Genomic DNA, 14,867 nt, shown 5'->3' on the forward strand with positions numbered 1-14,867 from the left:
CTTTTGAATCATGTAATTGTGATACATCAACAAGATTTTCCAAGCATTGAAAATTGACGGCTCAGAATTTTTTTAAATATTCAAGCATCCAAAAATCATTTTTTTTGTTGAAAAATTATGATCCAATAATGAAAGTGTTGGGTAATGGATCTGTGCTATAAAACCAATTCAGAATTTAGCAATTTATATCAAAATCAGTATAAGCAGCAATATAAAATGTTGGACCAAGAATTGCCCATCAAATAGCTAAGCTGCTCCACTCTCAAACAAAGTTTTGATCTCCCCAACTACCTTATCAGCTTCATCAATTTCTGGCCCTTGTTTGTTTTCTTCTTTAAACTCTTCCTGAAAATAACCACACAAAGGATGAGCAAAGAAGACCAAGCTAAGGTTTCCACTATCGTGAAGTTGCAAATGAATTTACCAGTACTCCTTGAAGATCAGCCAGGGAAGCCTCCAAGCGCTTACGACAATCAGGTATCATCATTCTTGACTCAGCTAACACATTTTCCTGCTCAAACCAAACTAACGAGATTTAACATTATTGAAAAAACACCAGCGACAGATTTATTAAACACCAACGAGGATTAAGACCAAACAAGAGGCTGAAGCCATGTAGAGTTATTGCAGAAAAACACTCAAGATGTGAGTTTTTTACATGAATAATCTGAAGGTACAAGAGGGAAAAAATCCCAAACCACCTAATCTTAAATATCATAAGGAAAATGTGTACAATCAGCATATCTTGGTTGTCAAATGCAGTGGAGGTTCACTTTAGCATTTCCCATTTATTTCTCGTCATGATCAAGGAAACAATAACAGCATCTAAATTATACACCAGATTATTATAATATTAGAGTGTACTAGATTTATCAGGAATTACCAGGCTAAGGTGTTTGCTGAATAAAATTAGGCCTCATGGTGTAGTGCCACTTCTTTACTACACAAAGCTTCTGCATATCAATGCCCAGACTTCTCCATGATGTCACATATCTGAGTTTCATTTGGGATCCCCTTCGATTTCTCTTTTATCATCTTGATTTTGAGGTTGGTGAGGTCGAGAAGCTATGAGCTTCTGCATCAAGGGCAATCTGCATCTCATGCATTCTGGTACATTGAGGATATTTATTTATTACATGGTTGAAATTTACAATCTAATACTCATTAAGTTGGTGATGAGAACCCACTAGAGTTGTGAAACCTTAGTTGAATGAAGCCAGTTTATCAAATGTAACTCTATAAAGAGTCATCATCTTTCTTCGTTGGAATAGATCATGGTGACATTGTTGATGTAATCTAGCTGCAACTTTGCATCCATTTACTTATGCTTCAATTTATGTACTTTTTTGCAATTCAAAAAGAAAAAGTCAACAATAATATATGTACTAAATAAAGTTAATGAAAAAGAACTATAAACATCAACAGCATGTGTGCGGCTATATAAAGTCAAATTTGAAATGAAATATACAAGAATGGAAAAATCTGCTGGGGATTAAAAAATTGAAAAATTCTACAAATGGTTTAATTCTGAAATATATGCATTAGGAGACCATAGGTCCAAGGATCTACATTTCTGGACATTAATCCATAATGTGGTAAATTTCTACAAACAATGATGATGTAGAGGGTGAGAAAACAATGTATGAGCAACCAAATATTGGAAAAATTGTAAGGCCTGGCAATTGGGCCTCATTGGAACAGGGTCAGGATATTGGACCCAGTAAACATTTTGGACTCCAGCACAGCCCAGACGGGGCTTAGACCCAACCCAATCAACAGGCCAGTCAGCCCAGTCTAGCCGGTAAATCTGTCTTTTGTAGAAGGGTGGGGGACCTGCCTGGACTGGGGTTTTGAGTGTCTGCCGGCCCCTCTAAATAGGCAGGCTCATTTGACTGGAGTGAAGCCCACTGACAGACTGGCCCCTTGCCCACCCCTAACAAATGGCACTAATCAATCCCTCGTCCACAGTAGGCTCAATCCATGCTTTTTTGAGTAATAGAAATGAGGACTCTCGCAAATTACTATTGTTGCAAACAATATAACACAATTTACAAGTTGGCAAGAAGCAATGCATACCAAGATCAATTAATATATCCTACTATCATACTCTTTGTAATAATAACCAGTTAGTTACAACCATCTAGGAAAAGACAGTGATAAACAACTGATTTATAGATAGCTATATCACAGGGACTCGGCCAACTGGGTGCCGCACCCGCGTCGATGCAACGCGACGCAGGTGCGCGTGCGGCACCCGGTGCAGTCAACCTGACCCTGGGTACGTTGACCACACCCAGGGTCATTTATGTCCAACTTTTGAACTTTATATATATATATATATATATATATATATATATATATATATATATATATATATATATATTTTTTTTTTTTTTTTTTTTTTGCCGCACCGCCGCACCCAAGTTTTTTGAAAGTGCCGCACCCCCGCACCTGCACCCGCACCCATGTGACATAGATAGGTATATCCTTAACAACGATCACAAGAAGAACAAATACTATTATTACAATACATTTATTCGGGAACCTTATTCCCCAGGAATCGTGCTTAAGCGGATAGAAGCAGTTCTATCTCAACAGGTCAACTTTTTGGCAAATCAAGATAAATCATGAACAATCAATTCAATCACTTTTAACTTTTTATATCAAATATTAATATGTATTTTCATACTTAGTAACTTTTTCCTAAACCTTAATTTTGAATTTTTCACAAAATATTGTGAATAATTCAAACAATTTCTTAGACCTTTAACTTGAACATCCATGTCCTAATTATGCATGAGTTAGAAAAGCAGCATTCTCACAAAATATAAAAAACCAAGGAAAAGAAAAATACTTCATTGAGTAAAGAGGTAGCCAAATAGATTGTGTCATTTAATGAATATATTTCTATAAAGGGTGCAATCCACATTTCAGCATGGTAAATTTGGTGGTTCTCAATGTTAATAAAACGGAAAATATTTGTCAATGTGTGACACAACAGTTTGTCAGCTCCATATATATATGACTTCTGTTTCTTTTTATTGTGCTAAATCACAGTACATCGACCCCATTTACAGGGGAAATGATTCAACAATTTTCATGGAAAATCATGATCATTCATGAAGATGGTCACTTGCAGCTCATCTACAATTTGGATGAACTGCCAAGTTCTGCTACCATGTTTTTTACAATATACACAAAATACCATCTGACATTTTCTTCATCCGCCAACATACCAAAGAAGTGTGCTAAATATAATACAACAGAAGAGAAGATGATAACTAGCTAAAACTGTATGGAGTTACAACCAAAAGACAACAAATAAAAACAAGCCCATCTTGTCTTGGCAAGAACTGTAAATTACCTGTTGCTTGAGATCATAAGGATCAGCTCCTTTCTCCTTCATGGCAGCAGTTTTTGCAGCTTCCCTCTCAACTTCTTTCTCATAAGAGTGAAGCTCCTTAAGTATGCGTTTGCAGGTACTTGTCTTAATTTTCAAATCTCTTATGGTTGCCATATCAGCCTACAGTAAATAGAAAATATATATCTTGTTATTTAAGAAAAAAAGTCATATATACTTCCATTGATGATGCAATTCTAGGCACTTTCACATTACGTGATCCTTTGATCATTTGTTTATTTGTTTATTTATCTTGTTATCCTCTTTGCAAGAAATCTTGCCCATATTACCCAGCAGTATGAGATTGAGAGTGGCATCCATTGAGAATCGCTCTTTTTGAGTTGCATTGATTAAGTTGCTTTTCCCTCATCATTGTTCCTTTAGTCAGGCTGGCTCAGGATATTTGATCCTAAGGTTGACATTTTCATGTTTCATATTACATGTTGAATGAGGAGGGCATATGTTGTACAGATTCCAAATGTTTGTTGTGCAGATTTTGCAGAGGAAATATATGTTCATGTTTTTTTCAGAGTTCAGTAAGAGCTTTTACCTCCCCCCTTGCATGGAAAGTATGACACGACCATTTTTGACTAATAACTAGGGCCAATCTTAGTAGTACATGAGCTGTTTAGATTATAGTGTCTTGTTGTCTCACGATTGATTTTTCCCAATGAAACCAACTTTGTTTTGTAAGATGTTAGGGCAATGAAACAATGTTCCAACATTCGCAAAAGATGCAGCAACGGTGGCATCACCTTTAATTTTTTCTAGACCGTTTACCCACCAATCCAACCAGCATGATCGTAAGAGAGAGCTTCAGGAAAAAATCCCGGTTGAACTCTGAATTACCCATGCTGCTTGGATTGGTGGGCAAACGGTCTAGACACCCGGCCAGGTTCAAAAGAAAAGCCTGATTAACTTTTATCGATCGCCTCCATTGAAGACCCCACAAACTGGATTCTGATAATGGCAGGATGCGCCCAGGAGGAGCACGACCAGACGAGGAGGGCCAACTGCGGTTGGCCTGACGAAGGCTGGTGCGATCATCACGAAAGCATCTATCCTCCATGCGTTCGATCCAGCATTGTCCTCAACCTTTTCGTCAATTTCTTGGCTCCCTACGCACCATCTTCTTCCCCTCTCTCCTCTCCTTATGGGTCAGAGCGTGTCGAAATTTATTTCATCCAGAAATTGAGTGCTACATGTTGATCTTTTGTAGTGGTTGTGTGACTTTGTGGAGACTGTTTCATGGATTAGAAAAAAGCACAACAAACCGAGCTGACCTGGGCTCAGCTAGGGCTCAGCCCGTAGCTCAGAATGAGCTTATGAACTGGGTCGAGCTCGACTTGATACTCAGCACGAGCCGAGCCTGAACACCAGTGGTTCTGGCTTGGTTCGAGCTTGTACATGCCAAGCTCGGCTTGAGCCCGGCTCCTATTCTATTTGCTCTTTCTTGGGTTTTTTTCAGCCCAGATCAGGTGATATGTCAAAGCATGAAATTTTTGTGTTTTGAAATCACCACCGTCGATGGCCTTCATCACTGCTATTCATTGTACAAACGGTGAGGCCCACAAAAAAAAGTGTTGATGTCATGCTTACACAAAGATCAAGACTATGGACGGTGGTGATTTCAAAACACAAAATTTGTGTTTTGTCATATCACCTCATCTGACCACGGGTTTTTTGGTGGTTGAGGTTTTAGGTTGTGCAGTGTGAAGAAATGGAGCAAGGGGAAGCAGAAGAAGAAAGTGAACAACGTCGACCTCTTCGATCAAAACATCTACAACAAGCTTCTCACTGAGGTCACCGAGTAGAAACTTATCGCACTACCGATCTTGTCCGACCGGTCAAGGGCATTCGGCTTCTCCGGCCCTGTTATTCCTCTTCTTCTTTTTCCCATCCTACCATCTATATTGGTGTTTAAGCTTTCGGAATTCCTTTGTGGTTATGGGCGTGCAAAGAATGAAACAGCTCTCTCTCTCACCATGAAAGACATTTTGACTCAATCTAACCTTGTAGATGTGTTCATAATGGTCGACGAAATGGTGCACTCACTTACAAAATCAGGTAAGCCTTTCTTTATACTTAAACTTGATATCTTCAAAGACTTTGATTCGGTAAGGTGGGACTTCCTGCAACAATGTATGCATGACATAGGTTTTCTCACCACCTTCATCTCTCGGATTATGGAATTGAAATTGCTGTCTCCATTAATGGCAAAGGGGGCACTTATTTTGAGATGAAACGTGGTCTACGCCAAGATTGCCCTCTTTCTCCCCTCCTCTTTAATATTGTGGGTGAGGCACTAAATGTCATGTTCAAGAAGGCTATGGCTTCTGACTTTATCCAGCCATTTCCCCTTGATGGTCTCAGGGACTTCCCCTTGCATCAATATGCAGATGATGTGTTGCTCTTCGGTCTGGCATGCCCTTCCCAATTGACTCGTTTTTTTATGTCGTTAAGGGGCTTTGAAGCAGTCTCCGGTTTAAAGATTAGTGAGAACAAGTGCAAACTTGTCGTCCTCAATGCAAACCCAAGCCATGTTCATCTCGCTGAAATTCTTTTTGGTTGTAGACAATCATCGCTCCCTATGGACGATTTGGGTCTCAAAATCCTGCAAAAAAGTCCCTCGCAGGATGTACAGCTAGCCCTCTAAAAGCGAATTCGATCAAGAATCGAATCTTGGGATAGTATCTACCTCTCAAAACCATCCAAGGTCACCCTTATTCGAAATGTGCTGAATGGTTTGACGCTCCATCATATAGCCATTTTTCACATGCCAAAAAAATGTGAAAAAAGGCTTAATAAGATCTCAAATTTCCTCTCGAATGGTTCGGGTCCCGCTAAAGTGCTTGTCAATTGGCAAAAAGTTACTTCCCCAACTGACCGAAGTGATTTAGGCATTAAGGAGCTATCAATTCTCAATATAGCTCTTTTGTGTCGGTGGTGGTGGCATTTGGCATTGGGTGAAATACCTTTTTCAGAATTCTTGAAGTGCAAATATAATTTGGGTGACTCCCCGCTTGATTCGCTTGAGCACTACTCTTGGAAAAGGGGTTCCCCCATGTGGAAGGCGATATCTAAAGCTTCTCAGAATCTTTCCTCTTTCCTAACTTCTTCCGATGAAGGGACTTGTCCCAAATGGACCCTTACTTCAAATGGCGAGTTCTCGGTTGCTTCTTGTTATGCAGCAAGTTTAGAGTCTGGCATGGATTGGTTGCCTAAGGGATCAATTTGGGGTGTTGGTCCCTCACCTCGGGCACAATTCTTTACATGGACCTTGTTACCTGGCCATGTGAACACTCTTGATCATATCCAAAAGTAGGGGGTACAGTTTCCAAATCGATGTTGTATGTGTGAACAAGACGTCGAGACTGCTGTGCATTTGTTTTTCCCTTGTCCATTCTTTCAACTGATTTTTAAATCAGCTTGGAATGATTCAAACTTGTTGGCATTTCTATGCTCAAGCATCAGGAATCTGGTTTTGGGTCCTCAGTTTGTAAAGTTCTCTAACAAGTGGCGATGGGTCTGGAAATGTGGTATTTTTAAGGTTTGGTGGCAGATTTTGAAAGGGAGAAATGACAGGATGTTCAATGGAAGGAAGCATGACATGGGCTGCACTATCCTGGACATCCAATCAGATTTGTTCTACTCGGCCATTGCGACTTGGCCGAATCAGGATACATCGTGGATTGGTGCCCGTCTTCTAGGACCTTTTCTTGGATGAGGTTTTCCTGGAATCTGTCTCAACTGTAAATACTTCCTCTGTTTTCTCTACTTTTTCTGTATGACGAATTCTCTTCGTCCTTGTTGTTGACTTCTAATAATATCTTACTTTTTTCTCAAAAAAATTTTTGATCAGATATGCGAAACCTAGAAAAAGAAGAGAAAAAGAAGAAAAGGAGACATAGAAGCACAAAACAATTAAATATCTAGCAATTAATCAACATACGAGCACTTCTGGATGAGACAAGACTAAAAATTCATACACATCAATGAAAAATCACAACACAGAGACGAGAAACCCAAACCTACGAGAAATTTCCACGGAGATAAATCACGCTCAGGGACGAACTCCGCAGCTCTTTCAGACACAACACCCTAACATTCACCCAATCAAGGAATTAAAATAAAACCTAACCCTAAAAAAAGAAGGAAAGAAAAAAACCCTAAACTGCTAAACAGAAGAAAGCATAGCTAAAGCGGAAAGGAAAAAAGTCAAACCCAAGAAATGAAATATCTGAAGGAAGAAGTGGTAGATAGAAGAAGGAATGAAAGAAATTAGAAATTACTTACGTTGAAATGCAGCCTCTGAGAAACTGTCGTGCTTGTCGGGAAATGCACGACCGCGAGGAAGGATAAGGGGACGAAGGAATCTCGACTGGCGAGCGACTCCGAGGAAGAAGAGGACGAGGCCGCGAGGTGATGCTGACTGTGGTGGGCGACTGGTGGCGAGGCCGCGAGGTGATGCTGACTGTGGTGGGCGACTGGTGGCGAGGCCGCGAGGAAGGAGAAGTCAAGAGGGTGAGAGTGGGCGAGGGCGACTGCGTGGTGGCGAGGAAGGAGAAGAGGACGAAGGGGCGAGAGGGAGTTCGGAAAGTAAAAAAGTAAAAATAAAAACCAGACTAAACTCTAAAGGGCAAAGGGGGTGGGGGCGGGGCCGAACAAAAAATATATAATGTACATATATGACATAATATATATTTTATATTATTATTACATATACGTTAACTGAGCCTACTCGAGCTCAGAGCCCGAGTCGGCTCAGATTGTAGTGCATGCCTCGCAAAAAAAAAAAACACTTGGTTTTGAAAATCTAGCAATAAAATTGAGAGACTTTTTAAAAATGGCTGATATTTGTGACTATTGAAAACCCTAACATAATATGGGCTGGGTGCAAGTGGGTAGGGAAGCTGACCCATGTCCAAACCTAATCCAACCCAAATTATTGGGTATCCATAACCATATGTTGGTATGTTCAAATATGGATTTGAGAATTGGGACCAGGTAGCAATTTGCAATTTGATCCAGGTTGTTAAACGGTTCTAACAGAACCGATTTGCGTTTTCTAAACGAAAATTAGTATAGGATTCCTTTTGAAATGGCTCCAGTACCATAGTAGTCCAGATGATATACAAATCTATGTCAAAACATGGTCAATTTATTACTCAAAATGTGCCAAACATGGCCACTTGATTTTTTTTTCACAATTTTTCCCCTTTTGTCACCTAACAAATTAGACGCCTTCGTCATATAATTGTCGCCTAAAAGAATCCGGCGCCATGTAATTGTTACCTGAAAAAATCAGGCTGTATGTCAAATGTTGCCTGAAAAAATCAGGCGCCATATTAGAAGCCTAAACTTTTAGGCATCAAAGGGCAAAAGTATCAAATAAAAGCAGTGATATTTCCAATAAAAGCGACGGTCATCTATGTCATTGCCCATATAATAACAGGAAAGAAGGTTCAATGGGGTTACTATATCTTTAAGGTAGTTTACTTTCTTTTTTTTTCTTTTTTTTTTTCTTTCTTTTTGTCTTAAAATTTTTATTTTTTTCCTAACTAGTGTAGCTTATATTATGTATATTACTATATAATATATATCCTACCTTAACCATAGGGAGAGGGTTGGTCGACCCCCATGGTTGACCTCATTTCCATTTCCAAAATTTACATGCCTTTTTTTATCCTTTTTTCATGTTTGTTTTTTATTATGTGTAATATATAAAGATATTATTACCTAAACTATGTTACATATGTAATGTATGCTCTATACACGACATGCTAATAATTGGTAAGTGAAGTATGGGTCCCTCTTTCTCTGAATTACCCATTTTCAACCATCAACAAAAATGATATTACTATTGATTTATTATTGGAAATAATCGAACTACTTTGAAGAAAGGTAGATGATGTGTGTGTGTTCATGAAAATTTAGCAGCAATGATAATTGAGTGTTAAGATAATGGTGCCAATAGAGACGTGTCAAAAGCGCCATCGTATATAGTATGCAACTTGGTTGTTTTAGCCAACCAAAATTTAACCCGGTTTGGGGGTTGAAGCAGTTAGGACAAATATTGATTACTGGGTACAAGAGTTAGATGAAACCTTTGTATAAGTCTATGTACGCTTTGCCATGAAGTGAAAAATCTCCAAACACTATCTCTTGTCAAAGGTGATAGATCTCTGTCCGATGATGAACATTATCTCCAGCCATTAAAATAATTAAAGAAGGTGATAGATTTTGCCAAGGACGTGATCTTGGAGATCCATTTTCCTAAATGTTTATCATATCAGCCCTAGCATGGGTGATATGTGCATATGGCTATGCATATGTGGTTCTTGCAACCACATGCATCAACCTCTTAGTACATGCATATACAACGAGTTTCTGTACACCTACTTCAAAAAAATTCCGATTGTTTTTTGTTTAAAACAAAAATCATTGATCAGTCTTGGTGCAGCCAGAGACTGATTCGAATTTGGTTATACTCATAAGTGAATGACTGATCCATGTATGGCAATCCGGTATCCATTTTACAACCAATTTTTGTGCTCATCCAATCTAAACCAATATTGATCCCAGCTTAGACTAGGTCAAAAATACGGTTTCAAATTAATTTGCACTTATGAGTGTCATATTAGAATCCTTACAAACTCTCTAATGCATTGTCTACCAAATTTAATATTTTGATTCATCATTAAATAAAGAAAAATATGAAAATTCATGAAAAAGCTTCAAAAAATTGTAGGTATTACCTTAAAGTTTAATTTAAGAATTTAAATTCAATTTCAACAAAAATCCAAATTATTATATATTTTAAACTTGAATTAATATTCGATTAAGTCTTGATTTAAAGTGGACCATGGATCCGGTAACATACATTGTGATCCAGTGTACCCAGAATCCGAGAATCTAGTAACATACACCGTTGTGATGTACCCAAAACCCCCATGAGAAACCGGTAACATATACCCTTTTCGGTATACCTAGTTCTCGCATTCATTATCTTTCTTTATTTTCTCGTTTATTTTATGCTCGACTGACCCGACAAAGATTTCTTGAGCCAGTTAGCTCTCCAAATTCTCACCTTTCTCATGGCATATAACTCAAAATTTCAACTCGAGTTATACACACTATAGTCATGATTCTTATGTCTTTCTCGACATATAACTCAAACTCCAACCTGAGTTGTACCACACTAGAGTCATGATCCACGGTTAGCCACCGTATGTATGCAGTCCCACATTCCACTGCTATATACGTTGGGCTTAGTCCCAACATCAGCACCAGATAGTTTTAAGTGGACAATCCATAATTCCAGCCTATCAACGGTTACTCAAAGTCACAGTGGGACTCGGTTATGCTGAACCCAGACACAGTCAACCCATTAACATTGACTTGCTGCTAACATCGACAACTTGTTTCAGGTTTTACACCAGTTCGTTGGACCAGATTACATATATATTTTCTTGTTGTAACTTAGTAACAACTTTCCCGTGGAGGGTCGCGGTCTACTGGACCCAACCCTGGTGTTATGACAAGGGTCCTGTTAATGGACCGACCTGACAGTCACACATCGAGGTGCAGCAGCACCACACCCATCACGCGACCCATGTCGAACCTATTCCAGGTTCGACTTTCAGTCCGCTGGACCAACTGACAACCATTTTTTTTCTTTTTTATCAAGTGACAAGGGTCACGCCAATGGGACTCGTCTGCTGAACCCAGACTGGATCCAACCGACCACTAGGGACAAGTTTGAGCACAATGTTGCAGAAAAGAAAAAAATATTCATTGAGGTTGATCCATACCCTCACTCCCTTCTGGGTTTGATAGTTTATCTACATATATAATTTCCTGAAACTGCAGATGTTTATTCATATGTGTGTAAGTCATATACTCCTTTGATTGCATGATTTTATAAAATTTGTGATGTAGCATCAAGAGTTAAACCATAAATGGAACATATATATACATGTTGGTTTAGTAAGATACTTTGACATGTAGTATTAAGTGTCCACTTTGATACAACCCTAAATAAGTAACCCAATTAGGTATTAGATGATATTATCTCATTGAACCCCATGAACCGTATGTCATCAGATTAAGTTTATATATATATATATATATATATATAAAATGTGAAGTTACAATCACATTTGTTTCCATAGTCTGGAATAAGAGATATCAATTAGTGAATGAATGCAGCTCAATTGGTCCACCCTGTGCCTTTGCATAGTTATAGAGGAACCCTCGTGCATGTCTATAATTAGAAATTTAAGGGTGTGAAATGACAACCGAATGAAGGTGTTTCATGGATATGTAGACTGGATTAGGCATATCCATGATCTGATGCTTACATGTATTTTTTTTTATAAACTGTATACATATGCAGAAAATCAAATGAAAGTTTTTATGATTACATTTTCAAAGGTATGCAAAAAAAACAAATTCATTTCTCATAGCTACGAATGCCCCTAGATATTTCACTATGTTTTTATTTTCATGGCTATTCAAATAATAGTTCGTCTATCAGAAAAAAATAGATCAGTTTTTAGGAGAAATATTGTTTTAACTACTTGTATGCATAGGTAGTATGATAGCTACGTTTTCATGACTATACCGACATTCAATATATATTCTTTTTCAGAAAAAAAATAAAAACACCATTACACTCATGGGTACAAGAGCAAAAATCTTATACACATCATAGCATTGATGGCTATCCCGTTAATAGAACACATACGAGTATCCCATGGTGCTGCACACATGCATAAAGAGAATGTATCATTACCTTGTGAAGATGCGAATCCGAATGTATGGCTCTCTTCTTCCTCACGAGCATCGAGTATCCACACGCAAGCTCCTCGCCAGACTCAATGGTGGATAAGAAAGAAAAGCAAGCAAGAAAGGGAGAATCCTAATGTATGGCGCTCTTCGTTTGAGAGGGAAAGTTGAGAGAGAAAGGGAAAGAGTTTTAGTGAAACTCATTTTTTTTTTTGTAAACCCTCTCTGGCTTCCATTTTTTTTCCCATTGTAACCTACCTCTTAATTGAGGTCTTGAAACTCCCCTCCCAAATTTTGAAATTTGGGAGGCTCATTATTTCTGTTGTTTTAAAACCTCCCCCTTCCCATTCTAGACGGTTGGGTTTCCAACCTAAGCAAATCCGTTTAGCCCCCTTCCAAAAAAAAATGGATTTTCCTTTTTAAGGACCTCTTGATTGAGGAGTTATGAGCCCTTTCATTTTTTTTGAAAAATTAATAAAAGCATTCTTTTTTTAAAACAAAATATTCGGGTGCATAGGAGGATTTGAACCGGGGTTCTTCAACCTAAGGGGTAGCGAGCTCCACCAGTGCGCCACTTCTTGTTTCGTTGCATATTCTTGCAACACGCATTTTACAAAATAGCATTTTTTGACAAAATTTCTGGCGTACAAGGGGGTTCGAACCAACGTTCTCTTCCTGCAGAGGCAGCCATCTTCTTTATTTATTTATTTATTTATTGAAAAGACTCAATTTTTTTTCAGGGTTTTACATCCTTTCCCCCTAAAAAGAATTTCGTCCGCAAAATTCATTACAAGTCAGATACAAACAAGTCAGGGTATTTCTCTTTCATTGCTTCTTCGGGCTCCCAGGTACATTCTTCAAGTCCATGGTGTAGCCATCAGACTTTATCCAGTGTGATGGTCTTGTTCCTCATCACTCTTTCGTGACGATCTACAATCTCCATGGGTCGCTCTTCCACTATCAAGTCCTCTTGTACTTGTAGATCTTCGAAATGAATCACGTGTGAGGGATCTGGTACGTACTTTTACAACATTGATATGTGAAATACGTTGTGAATGTTTGCAAATTGAGGAGGTAACTCCACTCGATATGCTGCTCTAATATGCTGAACGACCCCATATATCGAGGACTAAGCTTTCCTTTCTTGCCAAACCGGAAAACGCGCTTGGTTGGTGATACTTTTACAAATACCAGGTCTCCCACTTCGAATGATAGCTCATTGTGTTGTTGATCAGCGTAACTTTTTGTCGACTTTGAGCGGCACGCAGTCTATTATGGATCTTTTGAATTTGTTCTGTATAATGTTGGAGCACTATTGGAGATTCAATTGTTCTTTCACCCACTTCATTCCAATGTACTGGCGATCTACAGGGTCTTCCATACAGAGCTTCAGACGGTGCCATTCTGATGCTTGCATGATAACTATTGTTGTACGCAAATTCTACTAGTATCACGTGAGTATCCCACTCACTCATCCAGTCCAACATGCAAGCTCTCAACATATCTTTCAATGTCTGTATTGTCCTTTCTGACTACCCGTCAGTCTGGGGGTGAAAAACTGTACTGAACTTCAATTTGGTACCCAACGCAGACTGAAGTTGTCACCACAATCGAGAAGTGAATCGGGGATCTCAACCAGAGATAATGGAAATTGGTACTCCATGTAGCCTGACTATCTCCTGAATGTATAGTTCTGTCAAGCTTTCTAGCGATTGTCTCTTCCTCATCGGTAGAAAATGCGTCGATTTGGTCAGCCTGTCGACGATGACCCAAATAACATCATGGTTTCTTTGTGTGCTGAATAATCCCATTACGAAGTCCATGGTAATGTTCTCCCACTTCCATTAAGGAATTTTCATCAGTTGCATCGTACCTCCTGGTCTTTAATGTTCAATCTTGACATGTTGGCAAGTCAAGCATTTCACAACATACCTATTACCCAATGTAATTGGCATGAGTTATTATTTTTCTTTAACGACGTTCGAAATAACTTGAGAGTTATAATTCAATTTAACTTACCTAGCGATATCGCGTTTCATTCCATTCCACCAATATCTGCGTTGTAGATCCTTGAACATCTTTGTACTTCCCGGATGAATGGTGTACTTGCTTTTGTGGGCTTCCTCTAGTAATTCTTCTCTCAACTCTGGGTCGTTGGGAACCCAAAGTCTTTCCCGCATCCATATGCTTCCATCATCCTTTCGCCTGAATTCATTATCTTCTTGTTGAGCCAGTGTCTCCATCTTCCCATACTGGGGGTCTTGTTTTTGTTTTGCTATCACCTTCACTTGAAATTCTGGTTATACAATAAGATTGTTTAATTACCTTTATAATGGCGGAGCTTGTTGTGAATGGGTTCAATTCTGTGAAATCTGCTAGCATCTTCCATTCTATGTTTATTAAACTGGCCAACCTACTGCCCATCTTCCGACTGAGGGCATCTGCTACAACGTTCGCCTTTCCTAGATGGTAGGAAAGGGTGAACTCATAATTCTTTATGAATTCGAGCCATCTCCTTTGTCTCATATTTAGTTCTTTTTGTGAGAACAAATATTTCAGACTTTTGTGGTCTGTGAATATCTCGAATTGCTCTCCATATAGGTAATGCCTTCATACCTTTAGAGCGAACACTACCGCTGCCAACTCAAGGTCATGAGTGAGATAGTTCCTCTCATGG

At 38.8% G+C, this 14,867-nt stretch overlaps 1 protein-coding gene and 1 long non-coding RNA gene across 3 annotated transcripts; one reads left to right on the top strand and one right to left on the bottom strand.

Moving 5' to 3' along the window:
• Window positions 1-137: 137 nt before the first annotated feature.
• Window positions 138-7,869, bottom strand: LOC149835815 (tubulin-folding cofactor A-like). 2 transcript variants are annotated; one of them, XM_090010679.1, is made up of 5 exons: window positions 7,697-7,869; window positions 7,436-7,501; window positions 3,365-3,523; window positions 425-511; window positions 138-345 (listed from the first exon to the last, which is right to left on the bottom strand). In XM_090010679.1, the coding sequence occupies exons 3-5, from the start codon at window positions 3,515-3,517 to the stop codon at window positions 247-249; spliced, it is 339 nt and encodes a 112-aa protein (XP_089866805.1). In that variant the 5' UTR covers window positions 3,518-3,523; window positions 7,436-7,501; window positions 7,697-7,869; the 3' UTR covers window positions 138-246. The 2 variants fall into 2 exon arrangements, with proteins under 2 accessions (XP_089866805.1, XP_089866804.1); XM_090010678.1 differs by having other exon boundaries at window positions 7,432-7,501; window positions 7,697-7,756.
• LOC149835816 (uncharacterized) lies at window positions 5,101-8,020 on the top strand. The gene is made up of 2 exons (XR_016432656.1): window positions 5,101-7,822; window positions 7,865-8,020. It is a non-coding gene; the product is annotated as an uncharacterized LOC149835816 (long non-coding RNA).
• The last annotated feature ends 6,847 nt before the right edge of the window (window positions 8,021-14,867 follow it).

Source organism: Nuphar pumila, chromosome 6, assembly GCF_984573655.1.
Source record: "Nuphar pumila chromosome 6, dmNupPumi1.hap1.1, whole genome shotgun sequence".
Taxonomy (NCBI): domain Eukaryota; kingdom Viridiplantae; phylum Streptophyta; class Magnoliopsida; order Nymphaeales; family Nymphaeaceae; genus Nuphar; species Nuphar pumila.